The 19,351-nt window shown below is 36.8% G+C and overlaps 2 protein-coding genes across 2 annotated transcripts in view; both read right to left on the minus strand.

Moving 5' to 3' along the window:
- Positions 1 to 9,676, minus strand: part of pde1cb (phosphodiesterase 1C, calmodulin-dependent b) — a 110,237-nt gene extending 100,561 nt beyond the window's left edge. Inside the window, exon 1 of the mRNA XM_044134064.1 lies at positions 9,092 to 9,676. Within this exon, the coding sequence (XP_043989999.1) occupies positions 9,092 to 9,353 (262 nt within the window). The 5' untranslated portion in view covers positions 9,354 to 9,676. The remainder of the gene's footprint in view (positions 1 to 9,091) is intronic.
- Positions 9,677 to 10,202: 526 nt separating this feature from the next.
- On the minus strand, positions 10,203 to 16,217 carry LOC122841296 (vimentin-like). Its single transcript, XM_044134500.1, is given in 10 exon segments — positions 10,203 to 10,637; positions 10,713 to 10,798; positions 10,877 to 10,920; positions 11,047 to 11,267; positions 11,361 to 11,486; positions 13,471 to 13,635; positions 13,847 to 13,942; positions 15,290 to 15,350; positions 15,581 to 16,124; positions 16,127 to 16,217. Coding segments are annotated over 10 exon segments (1,476 nt in total). The 3' UTR covers positions 10,203 to 10,595.
- Between the last annotated feature and the right edge of the window lie 3,134 nt (positions 16,218 to 19,351).

The raw sequence follows: 19,351 nt of genomic DNA on the forward strand, positions 1-19,351 counted from the left end.
TTTTTTTTTTGTTAAATGACTGTTAACGTTGGCGTTAAGGTGTGAGTGTGCTACAAGGAGTGTGTTCGTTGGATCAACAAATAGAGATCGCCTCCTTCTGGTCATACATGCTCATTTTGTACCTGAGTTGCAGAAAATAGCTAAAGAAAGATATTGCTATACACCAGGCATCTTCTTTTAGGTTTATTTTGCATTGGTTTAGATCACCCAGGATTACAAGAATTATTTATATTTTCTAAATTCCAAGATAATTCCACAAAAGATTTAGTTGTAACTGCCTCAATCTGTGTGACGTGGGTTAAAAATTTAGGGTACCGTTCCATAAACTTCTCACTTTAGTTTGCTCTAATTTTGGCCCATTCCTCCAGACCTAGCTGGGGTAACTAAGTTAGGTTTATTTTCTTTTTTAACTCTTTACTATTTGATTTCGGAAAGCTTGTGTTTGAATTTGTCTGACATCTTGTTTCTTTTCCAGCAAAACTTCAAGGAATAATGTTTTTTTTAAATACAGCCATTCATAAATCTAAATAATTATGCAGGGAAAAATTGCGAATATTCTAGAGATTAGACTGGTAAAGAAATTAGACTGTCTTATCCATTGCTGTTTATATATTTTTCTTAACATTATAGTATAAAACGATTTTATTTTTACTCAAAGTTATTTCCTTGTCTAATAAATCTAACACAAATATGTTACAATTAAAACCTATATTGAGTTTTAATGCAAATTAAGTAGTTGGGAAGTAACCAACACTGATTATATATTTATTGATAAGTTTGAAGTTATACTGTCAACGAAATGCCAAACTTAGCAGTAAAAAAATATGATTATTAACATCAATGACCTAGGGGTATCTATTTTTTTTTATCACTGTATGAGTGGTAAAAATCTCACTAGTTTTCACAAACTACAATTTTTTTTTGCAGAACTTGGTAATAGTGTAAAAATTATTCAGTCTGTTAATATAAAGGGAACAGGAAAAAAAAGTATATTTATTTTTTGAATAACTTAAACTTCATAAATGACAGACCAGAAAATGATGATCATAACATCCCAAGTCTATAGGCTGTAGAAAACAAAACAGTTCAGAAAAATTACAATAAAAGTCAAGTTGCTGCGAAATTGAAAATGCACTTGCAGCATATGTACAGTTAAGCAATACCTGTGTGACATAATGTACTTAATCAGAATCACAATTGTAATTAATCTGATCAAAAAAGACCTCATGTTAGGATAACAAAGTCAGTTTAGTGTACTGGTAAAATAAAAGATGCTTCTGACAGTAGAGTAAATTAGCATCTTGAAATTTCCAATGTACTGAATTTAGCTGGATCTACTTATATTCATTCCCCTGTCTTTATGACAAATTAAAAATGTAAGCATCAGCTTCATAGGTGTTCTAATAATGTCTATATATTGATCCAACAGCACCTCCAAAGAAGAAGCCAAGTGAAATTTCCACTTTTGCAACAAGCCTGCCATCTGTAACTCATGAGAGAGATAACAGCTGCAGCAGACAGTTTCTGGTATATACCAGCGTTCCCCGGGGCGTAAACCAGATTTCATATTTTAATAAGGACATGCGAAGAGGCAGCAACATGTGTATCCTATAATGTGAAGGAAATAATTTAATGAGCAAGAAGATTTACAAAAAAACAAATAGAAATATAGAAATTATGGGGATGCTGATTTAGTTCTTGAGGATGAAAAATATTAAAACAAAACTAATTTGCTTCGCAGGGCTAAAATAATTTCCTGCCCTGCTCTGCCGAGATCAGGAAGTAATACAGCAATATTTATTTTAATTTTTTTCTATTTTAATACTATTATCAAGATGGAAATCCAATCAGGTGTGTCTCCTCTTTGCCTGGATTTACAAGAAATATGCTAATAGCAAACTCTGGTTTTCTCCCACAGTCCAAAAACATCACTGTTGGGTAAATTGGTCTCTGTAAAATTGTGTGAGGTGTGTGTATGTATGTGTGTGTGCCTGGTTATTTGTCCTGAGTCTCTCTGTGTTGCCCTGATGTCCTGTCCAACATGTATACCACCTCTTGCCCAATGACAACTGGATATAAGCACCTGCCTCCACCTCATTAAGACTATTTCTGTTTCACATAAGCAAAATTCATTTTTATTGTAATTTAGTAAAATACATAATTACATGCATGTGTCACTGTGGTGGCAGTGGTGTGATGTAGGTGTGTCACCAAACAAGCCAAAAACTCCAGCTTATTTAGGCTTTCCACCAGCTGTTTTGACAAAATGGGTTAATGTCTTTGGTAGCCTTTTCAGTCCTTAAATTATTAATTGATTTTTGTTCAGGAGGTAAACAAAGGAAAAGTCATCAACCACAAAGCCTGTCAGCCAAAAAATTGAGCAGAAATTATAAACAATGTGACAAATCTATCATAAAACTTCCAAACACCTTTTAAAAGTCTGCAGATATTTTCCTAAACATAAATTTAAAGCAAAATATGAAGAAATAAAGTTGAGTATAATTGCATTAGTAAATATCTACTGAATCCTTGTTGAGGTCTTCTTGCTTCAAGGATCATTGCAACATGATTATCACTAGGCAACAGGAGAACCAGTCTGACAAGCTGTTTATACTGCACAGCAGATGATAAGAGTATAATTTAGCAAATAGCACTCGTTGGACCAGTTTTATAGCACCATTTATACACATAAGTCATTATATCATTTTTAATTATCTGCATGGTGCTTGTGAAAAATGCAATAGATCAGTCAGTTTTGACAGCAGTTTTGCACACCTGTGATTTGAAATCACTTTTCTTCTACTTCTACTGTTGCTTAAGTTATCTTTTAGAAATAAACATTTTTAAAACTGTAATACAGTAGGTTGCAAGCACAAAAACACACCTGTTTTTACTGGTGTTCACAGAGGAAGAACTGTTGCTCAACCTTTGATCTGGTCATCAAACACTGAAACAGGGAATCATCAATAGACATGAATTATCTGTGAGGATAAAGGGAGGTGAGCATAAACCGGTTGGAATGGAGACATCCTCTTGCAGAAAAGTGATCTAAACATTACAAAATCGAAAATTTTATTGAGTCAATGCTTTTAACAATAATAAATATATAAAACTCAATAAATGTAATTTTGAACAGATAATGATTTTACATATTTTCAGAATGTTTCTAATTATGTGATTCTATTTGTTGTATACTGAGGTTTTCTGTTTGTTCTGCCAGCTCATCACACTAAATGAAAATAACTACGCAACAAAACTGTAAAACAAGCTCATTAAAGGTCTCCTTTTCACTATAAAATGGCACACACTTTGTCAGTCCCCACACCACTGTCACCACAGTGACACACACATGTAATTAAGACACATAAGGTGCCAGGGAGCCTGCCTTTTCCCCTGCTAAATACTCATTAGAGGAACCTTTAAGGATAATGTTAGCCTGTGTTGCAAACCGCAGGGAAATGAACTGACAAAACAGAGTTTCATGAATCGTCATCTGGATTCTGCTGCAAAAAGACGACGGAAAATGTGAGGAAAAGATGTTTTGAACCAAAGCTTGCACGAGTTTAGCTAATGATTTAGAGACCAGCATGGTTTCAGAGCAAAGCAGGCAAAGTCAGCTGAAAAAGTCTTTGGTCAGTGATCAAAACAAATGTGAAGCTTTTGAACATCTCTCAAATAGCAGACATCTCCCTAAAAACAACTCAGTGAAACAGCAAAACCTGTGTTGTCTTGACCATGTGTTGAAAAATGTCAAATACCACCAAATGACATATTCACTCAAATTTTCTGCAAAATTAAATTAAATGCAGCTTTGAAGAAATTATGTTGTGCTTGATTTTATTTAGAGGTTTCAGATTAAAGGGGGTGGACTACAAATCTAAGGCATTCTCTTCTGATTTGTATGAGCAGTATGAATACCTTAGAAAGCAAAGCACTGCTTCTGTCAAACTTTAAATTATATTTTCTTCAGGCTTTATTGTTTATTTACGCAATAGCACCACAATGTTAAATTCATATCACATACAGTATATGTGATAGTAATTCATATCACATAGTAGATATCCAAACAGTACTATCCTAACTTTTACATGACTGTTTGTTTATGAACTTCTTGGCACTTTACATATTTAAACAATTCATGCATACTTGTGCATTTTTTCCCTCTACATAATCAGAACTGCACATGATGCTGAAAGTAGTGCTGCATGAGGAAGTATGCATAAATCAAACTTTAACAACAATGACAAATGGTGTGTACTTGTATAACACTTTATCAAGTTATAGGACTCTAAACTGCTGTACAAAATATTCAGTCATTCATTCACACATTTGGATGCTGATGGTAGAAGCAACACTGTACTCCGATCTGAACAATGACAGATGTTAGGTTGCTGTTCAATCGGTGCCTCCAGGGCTCATGACCATCACCAGCAGTGTTTTGCCCAATAACGACACAACAAAAAAGTGACTAAGAGGATAAGAGGGGGGTTCAGGACAAACTCCTTATCTCTGAGCCTCTGCCACTCCAATAGCAGATGCTTAAATGCTGGTTTTACACTTCTAAATCAAATATAAATCCTTTGGCAATAAAACCCTGTTATTGTGTTGCTAACTGATTTACTAAATGAATAGCATGTGAAAAAAAAACTGCATGAAGATCTCCAAAGATATATGAATTTATGCATAACAGTGACAGAACCAAACCACATTGACTTTACATCTTTTTTCCGCATGTGAGAGGCTTCAGAACATCCACAATGTTTTACCATACATTTTTGTGTTTTCTTTTTTTGTTTGTTTGTTTTTGTGGTCCCTGTCTCCAGTCTTCAGGGACTGGTGCTCTCCAGGCTTTCCTGTTCTCCTGCTTCAACATTTTTGAATTAAATGAATAGATAATTAAGGAGCCCCTTCAGAACTCGTTGACATGCTGAGGAGGTCATACGATCATTCAAAAGAGGTGTGTTGGAGCAGCTTATTGAAATTTGCTGGACATCAACCCTTCAGGAGGAGTGTTAGAGTTTTGTTTTGAAGAATATTTTAAAAATTACTCATATTCAGTCCAAGGAACAAATACACTAAAGAGCAGAATATTTTAAAAGATCTTATGAGAAATCACCAAAGTGGGAGGTTATAAGTCACACCTATCTTTGAGGAGTTGCTATACTTTTAACCAAATGGTTTGTTAATAAATTGACCTAAAGTTAAATAAAGAGCTAATTAAAATTAACCATGAACTATTAGTAAAACCCAGCTGAAACTGTGTGTTAGACTTTTGTTAACATCTTAGGACATGTCACAACTTGGAGAAATTGTTTTAATTTCTTTTTAAAGTCCTCTGAGATGTCTGAAACCATCACAGCACGTACTTATTACAAATAACATAAGGAAACAGTGGGAAATTCTAGTAAAATGATCCTACAGTGTCTTTCTGAATACAGCCAGAAGAATCAAAACTTTTTAGTTTTTTCAAAACAAAAAGTTTGGAAAAGGAATTCATCTTAGCAAACCTGCAACAATCAGTGTAGTTCCTCATGTGAAACATACTCAGGAAGGTGACCTATTTCTTGAGCCACAATTGGAAATGAGTTCAGGATAACAGCAGTTTTTGATAATCACAGCAGGTTATTTTTACATCTTGTTGACTGACTGACTGTACAACACATTCGAGGACTTGTCACGTGGTGTTGGAAGCAGAACCTTAAATGAGCTTGTTTAAATTGATACAAAGGATTTTTACATATGTAAGAATCTTGTGTTGTACAGACTCGTGATTGCTTAGATATTGTATTCTGCAGCTGTCAGGACAGATGAGAAATAGCTCTCCTAATAACTAAATCACAGTTGAGGTTGTTACGCTGCTGGGTCTGCCTGACACTGAGGGGACCCGACCAAATGAGCTAACAAGCTGATAGGGAGGCAGGTGTCTGTGTGTTTGTTCATCAGAAGGAAGGAACAGATGAGTGTACAGTCAGGCTGGGAGTCATGATGAGACTCCTTATTACACATCAGCCTCACTGGGGAGCAGGGAGGAAATTCAACAGGAGTCGACGCTGTCATATGGTCATGGAAACGCCACAGTACAGAGGATATTTGGGGAACCAAGCAGGGAGAAGCTTTTTTCCTCTGAGACGTACAGACAGGGAGCTGAAAGCAGAGGTGACAGTAATGGAGCAAGATGAAATGAAGATAAACAGCAGCAACTGGACGACCACTACAAACTTTCGTGATGTCATCTGGATTTCTATATACGACAGCCAACAAGATTAGATATTTCTGTGAGACGCTTATCCTACATGCAGGCTTATTTTGACACATTTTCTCTACAGCTACGGTAAAATCAATCAAATTATGCAAAATTAACTATTTTTACTTAATAGATGACTACTAGGCTTTTGCCACTATCAGGCTCCCGTAAGCTTTACAGACTGGCTGTTGTACTATTTAGGTAGCTTTTACGTTTTGGAGGTAAATGATTATACTAATTCATGTAGTAGTACCACAGGCAAGGGCAGCTGAAAAGAATAACAAGTCACACTTTTCACATTAATATTTGTAAAATAATGTGGAAAACCATGTATCATTTTCCTACAGCCTTCTTTTTGCTATTATGCCCTATTTTGTTTTGATATCATATCAGACTCCAATAAAAACATGTATGTTTCTGGTTGTAATGCACAAACAATAACAACTCCTGTTCAAGGATTACTTTTGAAAGGTACTGCATATTTTGTAATTTCCAAATGTGATTGTCCCTGCGTTCTCTCAATACATATTTAAAAATTCTGCTGTTGTGAATTTGCTCAGATAGAGCTGTCAGTTTTGCTTATTTCAATCTCACGGACATCTCAAACATCAAAGAGATGTTTGGTAGTAGAGATATGCTGTATTGTGATCGACCTTCAAAGAGCTCGGCATTCATTCAATGAATACTTTTTCAGCAGCATATTCTTTTGATCTTCTAAAGTGACCAGTTGCTCTCATCTGTAAAGAAATATGACAACTAAACAAAAGAGAGCTGCAGAATAAAAATAAAGCAGGGGACAGAATGTTCCCCATCATAAACCAAATCTAACATTCCTTCTCACGATATTTTCTTTTAAAGTTAGTTTCATGTTAAGATTGCAAGATGTGTAACGCAGTTTGAGTAAAGTGCCCAAATTAAATCTATTAGACAAATAACATCCCTACTGATTAGGCAGCAACTGATCTACTAGGCATTACTGTTTGTTTGTATTGGAATATGGTTCTGTAAATTTCCAAGTTTGACTCTTAATTTGAATTAAATTATTTATAATACCTAGTACTTCAATAAAAAATAAGATATCTGATTTCATGTTTTAAGGCTTTGGAGGGATAATCAAACTCCACAGGTTCAGACTTTCCATGAAATAGGCATAGTCAGCTTACTTTAACTCTGACAGCACCCTCCAAATGAGATAAACTAATGACCCTGGAGCTGCAAATGTTGGCTCACAGTTATGATTTATTGAGATATCAAATAAGTTTGATCATCACTTGTAATTGTGGCTAGACCTGTAGTTTCCTTGCAATCATAAGTCCACGTACCTGCAATTAAAGGAGTTTGTTCAGATATAAATGTGCAAAATGCATGAAAGGCTCCATAGAAAATAAAATATGTTAATGCAGGATACATGCAGCACAAAACATTATTTCTAATGTCATTACAAACACTTAAAAAAAAAAAAACATTGTGCAGCCCTCAATAGTTCAACTTATACCAAAGCATAAACTCATTGGTTTTGCACATATACACGGGACAAATAAGCATTTGTTGAAAATTACATTTTAATAAATAAATAAATACATGCATGAATTGAAGTACAAGGTATACTGTATTTGTTATACTGAAAATTCATAATTATTTTGCATGAGGAAGAATAGCGATTATTGAGGGCATTGCAAATTAGCCATCAGTTACTTAATTGCAACTAATGCCATTTCATAGACAATGCTGCCCTAAGCAGTGAGGCATAGCGCTATTGCTAAAGTCAAACTTAAAAACACTGAGTTTCTTTATCTTGAGGCCATTTTCTAAATCATTGGCATATTTTCATAGGTTTAGAGAAGAGTCCCACAAGCTACTCTGTTAAGTTTGTTACCAGACTGGTTTGTTTAAATCAGAAACCAGTGGATGTTGTGTGGTTCTTTTTAATATGTAGAATGGACAAATGACTTCAAGTAAAATGTATTATGTGATCTTGTGCTATAAATAGTTCTTATTTTTGTTAAAAAACAAAAAGAACAGTCAAAGTCTGTTATGATTCTATCACTGTTGGAGACCACGCAAAGATGATAGGAAATTCATAAAAGTAATGCCCTCTAATGGGTGCATCTGCAAAACTCCATGTTTAGGGTTAATTAGCTTTTAGATTGTGAATGAAGAAAATTTAAACACGTTATTTTTATTAATTTGGCTATTAAACATAAAGGACCACATAGTGCTTGGCATATTTGAAATTCAGTCAACAAGGAATAATAAGTCAAATTGAATAAAATCCAAAAATTGACACACTTTTGAATAAACATGAACTAACAGAGATATAATTCATTTGATCAAGTATAAATAATAATTTTTACTAAGATTTTATTCAACAAAACCTGTACAAGAATGCATATAAATTATTTATACTTTATATTAGTTGAATTGTAACAGACAAATTTCATCTATGCATGTTCAGTAATGGTAAGCTTATTAATCTAAGGAGTAGAATATTCATTATGAATTTATAGAATTTTTGTAATATTCTTAATATAAATGGCACAGTTTAAAGTTTACACAGCTTATGTGACTAAAAAGATGTTTTCTATTGAAACAAGGCATTAATTATATTAATATTAAAGCGTTAAGAGAGAGTACGTACTTTTTATATCAAGGTATTGTTCAAGAAGTGACATAACAAATATTGTACTAATTATGAACGTCATTAATATTTATGCTTAAACTTGAACTTCAAATACATCAATACATTTTTGTTCCTCCTTGGAAGATCTCTATTTGAAAAAAATTGAAAATAAATACAATTAAATCATAAGCAGGAAGAGGGGTTTGTTTTCCAGCTCATGAACTCACCGCTCTGTTGAACCTCAGCAGGCTTTTTCCTTGAACTTTGTTTGGCTCCATCGGAGTCTTGTCTGCTCAGCACCTCGGACAGCGACTGGCGGGAGCTCTGCCGACCGGTTTGGCCTGGCACGTTGAAGCCTTTACTCCTCTTCCTGGGCCGGTCCGACTCCGGAGCGGACCGACTCCTCTCTGAGTCGTGGTTCTCAGGCTGGGAACCTACTTTCACGAACGCGTTCCTCGTCCTGGTCAGAGCAGAAGTCACCGAACCCATCACAAAACAAGCTCTTAAGCAGAGGCTTTCTTTTAACCAGTTCCCTTGAGTTCGCCTTTCATTTTCCTCAACACTACTCAAAATCGTACAAAAAACTCAAAAAAAAAATCCACCTTCGTCACTGTTCAGATATTTGACCCATTTCTCATAGTTGAGAAATTTGGGTGTCAAAAAGCCATGCAACAGAATGAACAAGAAGACGTCGGAGTTTTAGCGGAAACCGTTTGTTGCTCTGCCTGTTTGCCTTTCCTCTGGCAGACACGTCACATGGAGAAAGTTGCTCTGTCGACAAACACGCCGATCTCCCGGGACAAACAGGTGAAAACAAGCGACATTAATTAGCCGCCGACAAGTTTCCAGGATTATTAAAATAGGAGGAGGACCCAACAATTCCGAATTAAAGAGGGAAAAACTATACAGGTGAGATCACGATAATGGAAAATGTTTAAACTTTGTTGGACATGGTCCTAATTTTTACCTACCTCAGTCAATGTTCACGAAATTTGGACGCCATAAAACAATAAAGTGTATCAAAGAAACAGACAAAGAAAAAAAAGACTTTATCTTTTGGTTGCCTCAACCTGCTGAGTAGAAGTGTAATGCTCCGTCTGTGGCCGACAGATGGCAGCAAAGATAAATTGTGGATTTCCTGATAATTTATTTTTTATATCTCAAATTCTGTGATTTTAATAATCTTGGAAAGCCCAGTTGGTTCATTGCTTTATGAACTTGTGCTAGGATATATCACAACTTCTTATTAAAATGAGAACACAGCTGTGAATCTATTTGAAGGGAGCCCTCTGAGAAACTAAAATACCTTCAAGCAAACACTCGTCCACACTGCTTGACTTAGTCTTTATACTTTATTGCTGCACACAGGTAATTGTGACTTCTTCAGCATACAGATTTGTCGTGATTCATGCTTTGTTGATCAAACACTACTTTGGTTACAAAGAAAAGTTTTCTTGTCAACCTCGGAAAAAAATGCTATGCTAAATGCATGCTGATTGTCATAATTGTGTCAAGACAAATGTGACTCAAGCACTCTCAACCAAACAAAAAAGCATAACAGTCTGTCAGCTAGAACCGGCTCACTGGATCTTCACAGATAAAGGCACTTTTCAAAGCTGTTTTCTGTTTGTGTCGTAGATTTTTTTTAATTTATTTTTTTGCTTGTAACTCCAGTGAAATGTTTTTCCTCTTATTGCTTGTGTTGCTTGTTTGACATGGACAAAGAAGCTGTTAGTCCATGTCCTCGTGATTCTGGGTTGACTCATTGATCACCTAAAAAAACAAACAAACACAAAAATCAGAAATCTATCAGGAAACTGACTTTAGATCACTTACAGCATGCCGTACCTGACCATCTCTGGTCTCAATGGTCTTGATGACAACTTTCTTCGTTGTTGATGTTTCAAAATGAGGTTTTGAATCAGCCAATCCGTCTAAGAAAATAAATAGTAATATCTATTAATAAAATAAAAAGCTAATATTGGTGAAATTGATGTAAACAGCAACCTTACCTCTGAGATTTAGAGAAGAGAAGTTTGGCAATGGGGTGGAGATCCTGCCAAAAAAGAGGAAAAAAACCCACCATTTATTTTTAAAGTAACATCTTTTATCAATAAAATGAAGGCTCATACTTCTCTTATACACCCAGCGAGTGCTAAACATTTCTAAGAAATGTTGTTACCGGCTCTCCTCTCCCTCCAGCAGTTTTCTATAAGTAGCGATCTCAATGTCCAAGGCCATCTTCACATTGAGAAGGTCCTGGTACTCTCGGAGGTGACGGGCCATCTCGTCCTTCATGTTATGAATGTCCACCTCCAGGCGGCTGATGGTGTCCTGGTAGCCACCGTTCTCCAGGCCAAAGTTCTCTTCCATTTCCCTCATCTGGCGCTCCAAGGACTCATTCTGGAAAAAAAAAAAAAAGACAAAATAAAAGAAATAAATATGCATTGACTTTTTCTTTAAAATTACAATGAGAGCCTAAAACTGCACACTCACAGTTCCTTTCAGGGCATCCACCTCACAAGTTAGTGCCTGAACCTGACGCCTGTAGTCGTTGGCCTCCTGCTTGGCTAATCTCAGAGCTTCATTATTCCGAGCTGCCGCTTCGGTGAGGTCAGCAAACTAAACATCGCAGTGGCACAAAAAATAATAGAAAGAAAAAGAAGGAGAGTCAGACATCTTGAAGGACACAACCGAGAAATCAACTACTCAATAAATGATGAGTCAGAAACTGAAGGGGAGAAAATATAGTAGATAGGGTAGAGCATGTAAATTATGAAATGTGGAGATGACAGAAGCTGGAGGAATTTAGAAACTGTAAAGGATTTGAAATAAAATTGTTTTATGAAATAGGAGCCAATCCCTGTATGAGTCCCTCATTAAGTCAGGTTTATGTTATGTAGAATGGGCATTTACAATAAATAATAGTAAATAATCCATCCACCTACCCATTCATTGACTATATCTGCTGTTCCTTGCAGATAAAGAACCATCAAACTAATACTAACTATAAAAATGGTGGCAAAATATAAACTGTTACCACATTTATATGGGCTATATTATCAATTCTTTCTGTAATTTTTCTGTTACAAAGTAAGATTCCCAGAGTCTTATTTGGTGAATTTCGGTTTAAAGCATTTAAGCTTTGTGCCACATTGTTCATATTAAAGTTGATCTGAAACACACATAATTTGATCTATTTTCTATTTCGCTACAATTCTTTGAGGTTTTTTTTTCTTGTCTCCACAGGAAACTCCTCTCCTGTGAAACCAGTGGATTTCAGCTCTCAGTGAGCCAGACACCCTGTCTACTTTTGGAACCAGGTGTAAAAGTTTCATTTTCAATCTATTTTATTGTTAGAGTGACTATATCTAACCAGATCTTTCTGTAGTTATGCTGCAAGGGTGCTCAAAGTGACTCATGGGCAGCCTTTGCAAGGATTTTCTGCAGATTCAATTTAAATTTCAGTTCGATAATGGTAGAAACTTGGTTTGCCATCATAGGGGATTGACAACAACCGGACTCTTGGATGTCTGTTTTTTAATAGGGCAACCATGTAGCATACGTTTTAGAGCCCTAGTTTATAGTTTCTTTTTCTACAATAATCATGTAAAATTACTTTGTGTCAAGTCTATCAAATAATAATTAAAAAGTTAATTTTGCATTTGTAATTGTTAAAAAAGTTTTTGGGTTTGGTTTGTGAGTATCTTTAACTTCCCCAGTGCATTTAGAATGAGCCTTTTTCATCAGCCTTATATTTTTCTGTACTCTACACTCCAGTAGTTCATTAATTGAAATTATAGCAACTAGTAACATCTCTCTCTGTATTCATTTTGTTTTAATAAACACATTTGTTCTGTGTGTAACTGTTTCTTTTTTGTTCGGTTAAGTCATTGGCAAAGCTATTGCTCCAATTATTGTGTACATCCTCTACTCCTTTGACAGAGACGGCTCCTACTTCAGAGCTCCTGCGCTGTGAGTCTTCTTCCTCTGACAGATCTATTGTTGCCTTTAATTATGTGTGGAATGTCTTTTCATTGAAAGTACTCTAGGTGGCTCGTAACATCTCAGTTTGTGTCTTTTTTTGGCATTGAATGAGCCATTGGTGTGTTTGTTTAGGTGTACTCTTTGATTTTATTTTCCATAAAAATTAGTTTGGCCCAATGCTTCAGTGTTTCTCTTTTCATGTCTCTTTTTCTCTTCTCAACCAACAACTTGTCACAGCAGCTGGGCGATGAAACTGAGCTGGAATATTGTGGAGATAGCTTCGTATTAAAAGGAAACATTTGCTTTCTGCCGCCCTGCTGGTTCACAATCAGGTATTACTGAAAAGTTAAGGACTTAAAAAAATAGCACTAACTGGCACTGAATGCTTAGGTGAATTTGGATACATTTTATTAAAAGTTAGTAGACTGTTTTTGGAATAAACTGAATGTTTTGGAATTGAATCTGGAATAAAATTAATTATACATAACTGATATGAATTTTACAGTTTGTCTTGTAAACTACCTTACGGTGACATTTGTTGAAAATTGGCCTGAATAAAAAAAAAAAAAGAATTAAGTTGAACTGAATTGGCCAGTAATTCCATTCCATCGGTGGTCACCTTGGATTTGTACCAATCCTCTGACTCCTGGATGTTTTTAGAGGCCAGGTTCTCATACTGCAGACGGACGTCCCTCAGAGCTGCTGTCAGGTCTGGCTTGGCCACCTCCATGTCCACCTGCACATGCTGCTGCTGCTGGATTTGGTTTTGTAGCTCCAGCATTTCCTGCCAAACAACAATTTCTTTTGATTTTGCCTGTTTGTTTGGGAAAAGCTATTTGGATCTAAATTCTACCAGTTTGAGCAGATTAACACATATTTCCAATGATTTGGCTTTCCTAAGCTCTGCCTTTAATACTGCAGGCAGTTACACGTGCAAAGTCTGTACAGCAGTGTGTTTCCGCTTTGCCTGCAAAAAAAAAAAAAGGAATGCTTACCTCATCATGCAGCTTCTTGAGGAAGTTAATTTCCTCCTGGAGCGACTCAACCTTCCGCTCCAGGTCCAGTCTGGCAAGGGCAGCGTTGTCCACATCCTGTGCCATGACACTGAGTCTTAATAAGGTGACTTAGAAAGGTGACATGAATTATGCATAATGGATTTGCTGACATGTAAAAAAATGCACTAAAGTTGCAAAGAGAACTCACAAATGTTGCAAACACAGCAGGCAGAAATCAACTGTACCTTCAGTTGATTTTAACTGAATGGGCGAATTGCTCTGATGAACTCATTAGTATGAAGGTCTTTCATCTCATTAACTAGTTATATACAGATTTAAAAAAAAAAAACTTTCTTCTTGCTTTGGTGAAATTTTAGTTCCAGTAAAGAAATATTTAGTAATTGGTTGAGTTAAATAAATGAACTGTATGCTTTGAATTTAAAAACAAAACAAAACAAAAAAACGCTGCATATTGCAATCTATTGTGTGTAAACTAAATGTTTAAACCCCTTCTAGTCCAGAAAATGTTCATTCTGTCCTGTAGCATTGCTTTGTTAGGGCGTTGGCAGGCTTGTAATTGGGGTAGCAGCAAATGAAGCAGATTTTCCCCGGTGCTAATTCCACAAACAAAGTGAACTATTCAGCAGGGTTTCCCAAACAAGCCCAAGGCTGGTGGAGTGACTGTCTGCCTGACTGAGCAGGAGCCGGCCGCGGGCCACGCATTGTTGTCTGTGTGACATCGAGGCAGCCTGCTGGCACTTCCTTCCTGCCATTCATACACACAAGGTTAAAATATTGCAACTTTAAATATTGACTTAAGTGTATGGTGCTTTTTAAAATGTTACCTTTTATGCCCAGTGGCTGTCCTATGAATCTATTCACGTGACTCAAAACCCGGTGACAGGGAACGATCTCTGACAACACCAAAAACAAGAGACATTCTTTTGAGCTGAGGCTCTCCCAGGAACGAGACAGCCAGGTCACATGGTGGCTTGTCCTCTCGCTCTGATAACCACATTTTATCCACACTGTTTTTGTGCTATGGTGTCCAGCTCATTTGCCGTGACCCGTCAGACTTAAAAAGATCTCTCTTCTCATCGCAGGCCTGACTTAACACAACAGCCAAAACTTGGCTGACAGTCTCGGTCTGTGAATCATGCCTAGAATCCACTGTTGTGCCAACAGTGGAGAGTATTACTGTCTCTGCAGCTTATACTTACAGATAAATGAAAAACATGAGAGCTCAAAAATTACAAAGAATAAGAACGATCTGGTTAAGATCTGTTTTTAAGGTTTTAAGCCTCATTTAACAGGAAAAAGTTGGAACGGTGGAGCAGTGGAAGACCCAGGAATCATTGTCTTTTACTTGTGAGGACTGAGAAGTGTCCCGTCTCTTCATTACAAAAACTTAAATACTAATATATGATTTCAGCAATGGATCACCTGTCTAAAGCTCTGCATATTGGCTTCTGCTTCCTCCCGCTGGGAAATTTCATCCTGCAACCTGCAAAACAACAGACAACGAAACAATATTTCAGATTTTGTGGCCTCTGCCTTAAATCACTGATGTCTTATTAGCTCTCTTTACACTTCCTGCACGTCTATGCACATTAAAATGGAATTAAAGAGCAAACTGATGAAAAATACAGCCTTAGATGAATTTGTCTATGCTGCAAAATCTTCATTTTATAGAGGCCAAGATGGAAAAAAAAAAAGAAGTGCCACGCCTCCTACTTGTCTTTCAGCCTGCCAATGTCGTCGGCCAGGTTATCCCGGTGCACCTCCACCCGAGCCTTCTCGTTGCTGAGCTGGTCCACCTGGCGCCGCAGCTCCCGCATCTCGTCCTCGTACAGATCCCCGACCCGGGACGTGCCTTTGCCCCGCAGCTGCTCCAACTCGGCCAGCAGGATCTTGTTCTGCTGCTCCAAGAAGCGCACCTTCTCGATGTAGCTGGCGAAGCGGTCGTTGAGCGACTGCATCTGCACCTTCTCGTTGGTGCGGTTCGTGATGAACTCGTTGTTGATGGCGTCGGACAGGGAGAAGTCCAGATTCTCGGAGGCCAGTCGGGGCATGGCCGCGCTGCTCCTGAGCCTCTGGGTCTTGGCAGAGTAAATGCTCGGAGCGGAGGAGAGCCCGAAGGACACCCGAGAGGAGCGCAGTGGGCTGGAGAACTGGCGGCTGGAGTAGCTGCTCCTGGTCGCGTTACGCTCCCCGCCAAACATTTTCTTGTAGGAAGAATGCGGAGCTACTCTGTAGGACATCCCACTGCTGTCTTTTTCAAACTACCAGCAAAAGGAGCAAAGTGGTCGCAATTTGCTGCAACCCCTGGTGAATCAGCGGACTGCGCCTGTAAAGGCGTTCCCTGAAACATTACTTATTTATAGTCCCCTCCTTATGCAAATTACTTAACGGGGACATGAGCGACACGTTGATGATCCACTCAAAGTTCAGGAAGCACACCAGCATTTCCCTTCAGAGCTCATAAAAAATCTAGCATATTCTTTTTTCCTTTCAGAAATAAGACTGTTGACAGTCCTCCAGAAAATAAATGTCAATAACAAGAAGAGTAAGCCGCAAAGGTAACTGTATATCAGTTTATTAATGGAAAGTTGTGTAGAAGAAAAATAGTGCAGTAGTGCAAGCTTCACAAACAACAATGAGATTCTGCCTTGGGAGTTGCAGGTATAAACTATTTACTAAGACTTCTGACTGTATATCCATAAATCAAGAGCACATATAGCACTCTACAATTTCCCTTTATGTTTATTTAGTAAAGCATGAAATGAAGATAAATATAACGTTAGCTTGTATGGTTAATATGTAGCAACACAATTGGAAAATCCCACTAATTCTCCAACTTATAGCTGGAAAAATGCTCAACTAGGATGTGAAATCATTCCCAGATCCAGCCAGTGACTTAAAAAACAAATCAAGCAAATCCAAAATCTAGACTAGTTTTTCCTGGATGCTAAATCTAATGGCTAGTCTGAAAGGGACAAAAGTTAAGAATAAACTGTGATTAGCCACAACTTGTGATCAACTTATTTTCGGCATCCTTTTTCCTGATTATTGATAGATATTCAGAATCAAGAAATTGCTTGTATGACAACATAAAATCAAGTATAAGATCTCAAGGAGACAGGGCTTTTTTAATGCTTTGGGATTCCAGTAAACCACAGTGAGACCCATTATTCACAACTGGAGAAAAGTAATAATGATGAGAACTGGGAAGTATGAAATGGAAATGAAAAATAATGTGATACAGTACCATTGTTGTAATTAAATATTTACTTAACTCAAGACATTGGCACATTAGTTTAGTTATATGTGTTTTTGCTAACTCTCTTAAAAGTTGTTGGGGACTTTTATGGTGTCATAAGACTAAAAATATCCAACAACCATGTAAAAGTCCCTATCAGCAAGTAAGTACATAAAGTCTCTCTTTGTGGCGTTATGAATTAGTTTAGTTGTGATGTGGGAGACTTCTAGATGGAGAAAGCAAGATATTGTAAAGAGTGGAAAAACTGTCAGCTTCTTCTTATTTTTTCATATAACCTTCAAACCTAGAAGAGAGTTGGCTGGTTTCACATCAGAATCTCCCAGCAAGGTCATTTGCAGTCTCCGTTTTTTGCTGTCTCTTTAATAGATAATAAAGATTTATCATATAAGTCAGTTATTCCCAGAAGCTTTTCATTCCTGTTTTTCTGTCTGACTCCCGTCTCAGCAAACAGAGCTGCCAGGGCAGTCCCGCTGACTCGCTGAGATTCAGTGATTCTGGGAGACACAGAGCAGAAGAGCTGAGCCAGGGACACCTTACACTTTTAAATCCCTGATGCAACTCAGTTTAACTTTCTCCATGGAAACCATGTTGAGAAAATCTCAGACAGAAGCTCCTGTTTAGTTTAGTTTAGATTGGTGTTATTTGTTTTCTGAAGCACTCAGAATGCACAAATATTTATCTGAAGAGACTTCACCCTTGGGATGTGGGTGGCTGCAGGGATTTTAGATTGGCATTCTGTCTTTGAGGTATGACTGGCAGCAGAGATATAAATAGAGATCTGCTTTGACCTGTGAGACCAGAAGAAAGAGTATGATATTAAAAGAGCAAACTGTGGGGCTGGGAATTACTTTTGGCTCTTGTCTTAGATAACATTCTTAGATCATCAGAAAATACTGAATAGGAGCTCCAATATGTCACAATTCAAATTCAAGTTTGTAGTTTTAAGGAAAACATCCATTCACCCAATTTATGTCCTGTTCTCGATCAAGAGTATTGTCTGCGTTAGCAGTAATTTGGATTGATGTTTTAGTTTGTTTAATAGTTGGAAAGTTTGTTATATTGATAAAGCATTGACATGGCAACCATTGTCAACTAACTAATGATCTGGCTTAGTAGCTTGTTAGCCACATCAAAAATTACAAAGTCAGTTCCAAACCACTGATTTATGGTTCCCATATGCAAGGAATGTAGGAACAAGTAATTTCCTTAAAATGACTTGAAGATATAAAGCCATGTCTATTTCTGTGAAACCACTGTTTGAGGAGCATTAAAATCTATTGATGTAAATTGTCATGAGATCCCTGTCACTAGGTATAATAAAAAACTAAGTTCATGTAAACAACAACATACATAAAAAATTCACACCTTTTGTTGCAAAGAACTGTGGGCAAGGAAAGGATCTCACAAAATGGTTAAAATTGTAAAAAAATAAATAAAAATCCCCCCCCCAAAAAAAATCATGTTGCTCTTCAGGGAACCTAATGTTGAGCTAGCATGATTTCTTTATCTACTGGAAGACAAATTAGAGGAAATCTGGATAAATAACATTGTTGTTGGGAAATTTCTTCCTCCAATGCAAGAAGCTGTCGCAAACCTGGAGCATTCCTTCAGTAACAGACTATTGCATCCTAGGTGCAAAAGGGAGAATTATTGTAGATCTTTTTTCTCAGTAGCTATTACTATACTAATCACTCTTATCAACTATTTTCATAAATAAAAAAAGACATTTCTACTGTTTCTTGCTTTTCTCTGCTGTTTACAGAGTTTTTATTGCCACCTATTGTTCTTATTATATCTTCATGCTTCAATTGCCTGTCACTTTGCTGCTGTTGCATCAGAATTTTCCCACTATAGGAGACAATTAAACATATTTCTATTTTTTATATTTCCAGTGTAATACTTTGCAAAATAGGTGAAAATAGTCTTTATTGATACTTTTGAGTCTTTTTTAAAGAATTGAAGATGAACGCAAATACTTTTTTTAGTGTATGTTAATGTTACCTTAACAGTCAAGACATTCCTTGTATTTTATGCCCTTTTACTGTCCCCGGTCTCAGACCTTTTGTATTATTATTCACAATTTATTGTAAATTGTGAATAATGTGAAGATGTGACAAAGACAACAGAAGTAACAGAATCGATAAACCCCTGGAGGCAGGTTGTATACTTGTTGGCTCACCCAAAATGATCTTGTTGATAAACAGTGGAGCTCATTTTCAGCACTT

The sequence above is a fragment of the Gambusia affinis genome, linkage group LG12 (genome assembly GCF_019740435.1).
Source record: "Gambusia affinis linkage group LG12, SWU_Gaff_1.0, whole genome shotgun sequence".
Lineage (NCBI taxonomy): Eukaryota > Metazoa > Chordata > Actinopteri > Cyprinodontiformes > Poeciliidae > Gambusia > Gambusia affinis.